This window comes from Montipora capricornis, chromosome 6 (assembly GCF_036669925.1).
Source record: "Montipora capricornis isolate CH-2021 chromosome 6, ASM3666992v2, whole genome shotgun sequence".
Taxonomy (NCBI): Eukaryota; Metazoa; Cnidaria; class Anthozoa; order Scleractinia; family Acroporidae; genus Montipora; species Montipora capricornis.
The window spans coordinates 41,971,684-41,979,792 of record NC_090888.1 but is presented as its reverse complement, the minus strand read 5'-3'; the positions used below and the strand labels follow the sequence as shown (position 1 = coordinate 41,979,792).

The 8,109-nt window shown below is 36.7% G+C and overlaps 1 protein-coding gene across 1 annotated transcript in view; it reads left to right on the top strand.

Annotated features, from left to right (window-relative positions):
- LOC138052182 (lipoma-preferred partner homolog) overlaps positions 1 to 6,911 on the top strand; it is a 15,909-nt gene extending 8,998 nt beyond the window's left edge. The window contains exons 5-8 of the mRNA XM_068898561.1: positions 162 to 292; positions 2,121 to 2,172; positions 3,265 to 3,333; positions 6,201 to 6,911. Coding sequence (XP_068754662.1) covers positions 162 to 292; positions 2,121 to 2,172; positions 3,265 to 3,333; positions 6,201 to 6,356 — 408 coding nt within the window. The 3' untranslated portion in view covers positions 6,357 to 6,911. The remainder of the gene's footprint in view (positions 1 to 161; positions 293 to 2,120; positions 2,173 to 3,264; positions 3,334 to 6,200) is intronic.
- The last annotated feature ends 1,198 nt before the right edge of the window (positions 6,912 to 8,109 follow it).

Sequence of the window (8,109 nt, the reverse complement as noted above, 5' to 3'; positions counted from 1 at the left end):
CGTTGTAATATTCTATTTACCTAGCCCATTCATCCCTGCAGCAGCCCCCATTGACGAGTAAAATGATATGATGTCAGACAGAGTAAAATCTATAGTGTCTCTCTCATGACTAGAAGGGTTAACTTTAGGATTAATTGAGAGTTTCATGTTATTTTATGCAGATTTTAAGAGCCACTGGAAAGTGTTTCCATCCCGACTGTTTCAAGTGTGAAGTTTGTAATAAGAAACTTGATGGGGTTCAATTCACAGTGGACAACTTTAACAAAGTCCACTGCATTGAGGATTACTATAGGTAACTGCACTTTGAATGAAGATTCATTGGAGGTCTCCTGGCAAAAATTCATGTCCTAATGATTGGCTTTGTCAGAGCTTACTTGTCAATTAGCTAAACACATAATTGTGTGGGGTAATTCTAGAATTGAGCAATTTAGGACTTTTTCCATGCTTTCATAGCCTCATCAAAACACGAGGGGGAGTTGGGAGAATTCAAGACAGTTTTGCAAACCAGAGATGCAGTTCAGAGTTTGCATAACTGTCGAGAATGCTCCCAACTCCCAGAGTGTTTAGATGAGGCTATACGTATATAAACACAGAAAAAAGTCCTCTATTGCTTTTATAAAATATTTCTCAAAAATAATTTGACAAATGAAAGAAAATGGTGGTTTTTTCACTTCTTGATTGATACACGCTATTATTTCCTACCAGCCAATCAAAATGCACACCTCACAACACATAGCCAATCAAAATTAAAGTTTTGTATGATGCCACCGCCGTGTTTACATACTCTCATCTAAACACAGCTATTGACCAATGAGAGTGTGTGTACTCTCCTAATTATTTTATAATTATAACCTCGTTTTACAGCCCAAATTCTTTCAATTTTACGCATGTGAACGAGGCTAGTTAGGCTAATTAACACAAAGACAAAAGAATAATTTGTTGGTGGCCATTTTTGCATTCAGTCAATGAATGCTATTGTTTAGAAGCTTGGTGTATCAATTTGCCTCCCCTGCTCCTTTGAAGGGTGATGATGGCGGCCTTTAACCGAACACCCATAAATCTTACTAAAAGAAGAAACTGATTATTACTGTTATTGAGAGCATCGGTCACTTTTTTTAGTAAATTGGCAAGCATATAAAAAGAGTCTTGTTTTTTTAAATTTTTATTTATTCATTTATTGATTTAGTTTTTTTATCACACCACTAAATACAATAAGTAAAAGCAAAATACAATATATAACAAATTGTTTGTAACACAGCACTATCACTAACATTCCATTTTACATTACAAAATTGCTTATTTACATTAAATTATTAACAGAGATTAACTAAATTGAAAGTTCGCCCATTTCGCCCTCAAAAATTCCCGAAAAAAAAAGTCTCCCTATAGCTTGGATGACCTAGGTGAAGAAGACACTGGATAGGACAGTCAAAAAACATTTGGGTCTTTTTAAGCAACATTCATAATTCTCCAAACCAAAGCACATGTAACATCAAGTCTCATGTCCTATTGATTCCTGATGGGTTTTCCATTGACAAGTAAAATAGTCTGATGTTGATGGCGTATTAGCTGTACGTACCGCTCATGGTAGGGAAAGGGCTAACTGTTTTCCTCGGGACCATACATTAAGTGTATAATATAGCATGATTTTCCAATAATTGTCAAAATAGGTGGTTTTAATTTTAGGTCATCTCCATGATGCCTGTTGCTGATAAGGATGAATTTATAATTACATGTAGCTGCTTTTGGGCATTTTGCTATTGTTATTTATGCCTATAGAGATTGGATGCAAGCCACATCTTTCACTTTTCAGGGCTACCTTTGGATGCAAACAAACCTGCACTGGCTTTATAAAAATCCCAGTTTGCAGGAGGGCATCCAGTTGACGTCTTTAGAATCCCAGCTAAGAGGTTGAACTGTGTATAGCCTACAACTACTCCAGCTATTGGTTGTGACCAGCCAGAGGGTGTTTACAACCAACTTGGCCATGCATGCTGCTTAAAAAAGAATTTGGTTTCTGAACTTGAATTTAATTGTCTTGACAGACATAGTATACGGTAGTAGAATAGTTTTTTTTCTTTTTTACTCATGCAAGTTATGTTTTCCTTGTTGGTTACTAGAAAATATTCCCCAAGATGTGCATCCTGCAACTATCTGATAATTCCAGATGAGGTACTGTGTTATTACTTGGTAGAAAAAAACAAAGTATACAATCCAGTTCAGACTCACTTATTTTGTCCTTATTTTTTAGCTTGAGGTGTACATTTTTCTGGGCATGTGTTACATTATTTTCAAGTGACCTATACTGGCCTTTTTCTTTAACCCATTGCTTTACAATGACATAAATACCTTTTTTTTTTATTTGGGGGTCAAATCTTGCTTTACAATGACATAAATACCTTTTTTTTGTTATTTGGAGGAATCACTTTCTTACCATCTATTTTACCTCAATAACTTTCTGTTAAGTGATTTTCTTTAAGAAGAGATATCCTACCTAACAGTTTGTAAAATAATATTATTTGACAAACCTTTAGGTAGATGATACTGTACATTTTGTTTGTATGTTATGTTTACAGTCCTGCTCAGGGCAAGGCTGCTACCGAACAAAATTTTCCGGGAGCCATTCAGGCTTTCAACATTAAAAGTTAGTAGCCCAAGTCATTTTTTCAAGAGCCCAGAATCAATTGATTAACCCAGCGAAGCTATACATCATGTTGGTTTTCCATATTTGGGAATTACTTTTCGACCCAGTCTCTGTGGACTACCAGAAGGGAACACAACGAAATCCCTTAGAATATTAAACACCAGCCTGACTGAATACAATTACAAGTTAAAGAGTCGTTTATCTGTGGAATTTGCGTACACTGTAGCTGCCGTTCTCTCCAACCTTATCACTGTTAACGTTCATTGTTTAATCTCCAGCTGGGATCAAATTTACAAGAAAGTGAGGATGAATCACCTTGTGATATGTTAGGCACCCATTCGGGCTACTCGTTCAGAAGTACATGTACGGTCACCCGCTCTCCCAAATAAGGACTCCCAGGCGACCCTTAGGCAGCAGCCTTGTCAGGGGGAGCATCATCTATTGGTGCCAGGCCAACTGACTTGGCCCCCAAACCATTAATTTTGAGTTTAAAACCAAGACTATGAAATTAAGACAAGCCCTTAATGGCGCTTCTTGATCTTTAATTTAATGGTACAATTTGGTGTCCATTACTTTGTTTTCTCAAGCATGCCAATTAATATTATTATTACTTATCCCAGGGCCAGGAAGAAACTGTTCGTATTGTTTCAATGAACAAGGATTTCCATGTCAAGTGTTATATTTGTGAGGTGGGCAAAAAATTAATTATACATGTATCTGGTAAAATCTCATTGTACTATCATGCTATGTTTCTACATGTAGATAATTAAATATTAAAAGAACAATAGCATAGCTTTAGCAAAGCCAGACTCTCACACTCTGCAAGACCCGTTGCGGTGCAGAACTTGTTACTGTGGTATCAGTATCCTACTGTTTTCAATTGGCCTCTATTTAAAAGAATGAATGAACTACCTATTATCTATGATTATTGAGGGTTGGAGTTGTGTGTGAAATATGAGCTTGTAAATTTGGCAGGTCTGTTGTTTACTATCACTTAGAAAAGAAGTTACAGATTCCCTGTACAGTTCTGATTCACGTAAAACCGCATTCCCTTTTTGTTTACATGAGATGGCAATTGTGTTCAAAAATAAGAGAATTTTTTTGATGACCAAACCACTAAGATGCATACACATACCATTTAGGGGCCCAGTCACATTTCTCATTTTGCCATTCTGTGTTACACAAATTGAATTCACTGTCATTGGTTAATACATTGTAAAGAACATTTGTACACAATGTGTCACTATTTCACTTCTGTTTACAATCATTAAAATTAGAGTTCTGTTCAACATGGAATCCTGTTGACAACACAGAACCTCTAAATACTGGCATTCCCATTTAAACAGGGATCTTCATGGTAAGGTTCACTTGCTATTCAATAATACAAAACTTAAGAAAAATTGCAAAGGTTTCTGACATTTTCCAAGCAGCTTGTGGGGTACATGTAGCTATTGGCTTAGCTACTAAAATGGTTCTTTTAATAGTAAGTGGTGGAGTCTTAAGGCCAATACAGGGTTGGACATTAGCACTCGCCCGCTTGCCCAGGCAAGTCTCTAAAGTGTCGGGCGAGTGCAAATCAACGATCACGATTTTCGTTGCCAAAAAATTATTTAACTTGCAAAATAAACAATACTTTTTGCATTCCATTTTGCCAAGAAAATCCCTAAACATAGACTTACCATTTCTATTTTACAAAGTTTTATATTCTGAACTGTCTAATAAACTGGCGCTAAAAGGCAACATTGGGCTTCGCAAATAGACAGATTACATGAAATATGGCTTCCTGGTCAGTGATACTGCTGGTCACTATCGAGCCATCGGTGACCAGGTAAACATGGGGCTGTCACAGCGTTTTGTGTTCCCCCGTGTTATCTGTTTCCCCGAACACTGAGCACTAGTGCTGTGTGTTCCCCCTTCCCTCCCCTCGAACATTTAAGTGCTGGTATTTTTTACAGGTCACAGGTCATTGTTTTATTAACACAGAAAAGTATCCTAAAATGCTTATTAAAAAAGCTTAACCTTATGCCTAATTAGGCCAAAGGTTAGTCTTTATGAATGTTTACGGTACTTACTGTATTCATATTCTGCTATCATATTTATCGTTATGGCGTGATTACTTTCCTTTATTTTTATACTTCTCTTTGTTTTGATGTATTCTTAAGACAGCAATTTTGAAGGGAACACGTAGCACTGAAATCTTCTATGGGGAGGGAAGGGGAAACACACAGCACTAGATAACACGGGGGAACACAAAACGCTGTGACAGCGCCTTGAGACCGCTCCTGAGAAGAACAGACAAGTTTACTCGCAAACTACAGGGATCTCACGAAGATTTGTCAATAAAAAAATCAATTTAAAATGTAAAGTAAGTGCCTGCGTTGTGTTTTCGTGGGATTTAAGGTTCTTAATTTAAATATAATTTTTCATTGAAGTCATAATCCTCGGTCTGCAACGTGCTTGACGACGTTGCAAGTGAATTGTTGTCCTGTCCCAACATTGAATGTGAAGTACATGTATAATAATTATTTTATACTTTGGATAGTGACTTATGCACTGGTTAAAGTATTCAGCCTTTGAATAACTGGGGCCTGTAGTATTAATTAAGTTATTCAAATCTTTACAGGTTTTAAATTTATGCTGAAAAATAGAGTTCCCCAGGACTAGCAGGGGTTTTGGACTTTACAGCTGGTTACTCAATTGATCATATTCATCTTCTCAGTATTGGACTGGAACTAGCTTGCAATGGAGGCTAATGCGGGGAATATATAAAAAAAGTATTTGCATTTGAAGAGATTCCTCCAAATTAGCCTCCATTGCAAGCTAGTTCCAATCCAATACTGAGAATATGAATATGATCAATTGAGTAACCAGCTGTAAGGTCCAAAACCCCTGCTAGTCCTGGGGAACTCTATTTTTCAGCATAAATTTAAAACCTGTAAAGATTTGAATAACTTAATACTACAGGCCCCAGTTATTCAAAGGCTGAATACTTTAACCAGTGCATAAGTCACTATCCAAAGTATAAAATAATTATTAAACATGTACTTCGCATTCAATGTTGGCCAAGATTTTCTCATACACCTTTTAACTAGACATGCTTAGACTGTACATATTTACAGTTACGAGGGAAAAATAATACTGAAATCTTTGCAGAGATTGAAACTGACAGATAGTGACTTACCCACCAAATAAAGTTATCCAATGGGTGTAGTAATTGATCAGCCTTGAGGAAAGGTTTAAATGCAAAGGAGATGAAATTTGTTCAAACAGATTGCCCTGTTAAGTCTACATTGTATCCAAACATTACACATAGTAAAGTGACCTTTCCTCCAATCCTGTGGATGTAACCTGTGTTTGGACCCACTAAGCTCTGTGTCAGATGAAATGGAAAAGGTGTCTTGTTTGAAGAGATTTGTTTGTGTAGAGACTCACTCTGAGAGAGATGGGGTTGCCTTCAATAGTTATTGTGGAACTCCAACGTAGACTTAAATGTCCTGGTAACAAGCTCAATGCTGTCTTCTCTCTTCATTTTACAGTGTTTTTGGTTTTATTTTAGGACTGTAATGCACCTCTTTCTTCAGAGAAGGGAGGCTCTGGATGTTATCCACTAGATGGCCATCTTCTGTGCCAAGACTGTAACACCGAGCGAGTACAAAAGTTGACAGCAGCATTGCACACTAAACCACCACGACCCTTAACTACTGAATTATGAAAATAATGTGAACTGATTGATGATTTGGCAAGGAACAGAAGTTTGAAAAGGAACAGCCTATTAGTTACCGGTATTCAGTTTCAAAAGAATTTTTGCTCTTTTTCTAATTAGGAAGAACTATTCATGCAAAAAGTGTATTTAGAGCCCTACTAGTATGTATTTTGACAGATTTTATTTTAATCAAGATGACTGTTAAGAAGACTTTGGTCATTTTGGGCATGTAGCAGGTATCGCAATGTACATTTTGATTGGCTTGGTAATGGAAAAAACTGAGCACCAAAGACCACACCACGATACAAGCTTATGAAAGATGCTACACTGTCTAACATTTTAAATAGGGCTGGCTGGCAGAAATTGTAGATGAACTGAGTACCCTGGGATTATTACTAATTTTACTGAATTTAAAAACCTACCCAAGTGTGATCAACAATTTGCAAAACATTGACCCTGTGGTTTTGTAGCTGGACTGTCTGGTATTTTTAATTTTAACTCCTTTATGAACTAAATTACATGTAAATGTTTTACTTTGAAAATAAAGTCATAGTATTGTTGTTACATTGATTGAATTTATTTTGGGTCAAAAATGCTGGTTAGTGAATTCTCTATTAACCTTGGGGTTTCCCCAGTTACAAAAAACACTGACAAGTTTATTGTTTCCTAGTTGTTTGTATTCTGTGTGTAGATAACTGTTTCATGTTTTGGTGCCTTGTCAGCTACGAGTTTCTATCATTTTTGCACTTTATAATTATGCGACCTGTCCGCTTTGTATGTAACAACTACTCGTGGCAACCAAGCGTGACAGCTATGTAACAGACTAAAATGGCACGACCTGTCAACATTGAAAAAACACAACTCAGTGGCCTTGATCCTTAAGATCTTAAAAGGCCTCATTGCTATTCCACCTGAGGATTAAGTCTCCCTCCCTACTACTGCCACACAAGGAAAACACAATTTTAAATTGACACTTTCTCCCCATCACTGGACTGTTTTACAGTAAATATTCGTAGAAATGTTATAGACTGGAATCTGCCCCCAGCTCATAATGTAAACCCTATGTCTGTTTTCCAATTTATCTGCTTATTTGAGAATTTTATTGTGTATTTGCACAATGTATTTTGTGTCTTCATTATTTTAGTCTTGGTGTATACATGTGGCAACATAAGCTTAACGGAGTAATGAAACTAAGCCCACCTTGAAAATCATGTTGAAACAGATATGTTAGCGCAAATAGGCTACCTCAATGTCATACCCAATTCAAACCCTTCAGGAATAAAACACATTGTTCCAGGTATTTCCATATTAAAATATGAATGTTTCTGCAAAGTCAAAAATTTACTCTCCAAGACGAGGTAGCAGCTACTTTATTATTCATCAGCGTCACAATTTTGTGCTGATTTTGGGCCTCATTTTGTTGAAACTCAAGCACGCTTCCAACAGACCTGTTTATTTTCGTGAACCCTTCTGCTTATAGAGCACTACCACAAAAATCCTCACATATCACATTTCAAACCAGGTATGCAAAATTACACAACTTGATATTAGGGCTGGAAGGCTGAAAGGCTGGAAATATCACAAAAACCTTTTCCAGCAAAAACGTTTTGAAACAAACAACATATTTGCTGTTAGAGGCAAAAAACCCTTCCTATATGAATTGCGTGCGTGCAAACAAGAGGCACAATCCGTGTCACAACGCACATGCAATTAAATAAATTCACATCAGAACCTTGACTGTAAATAATGAAGCACAAAAGAG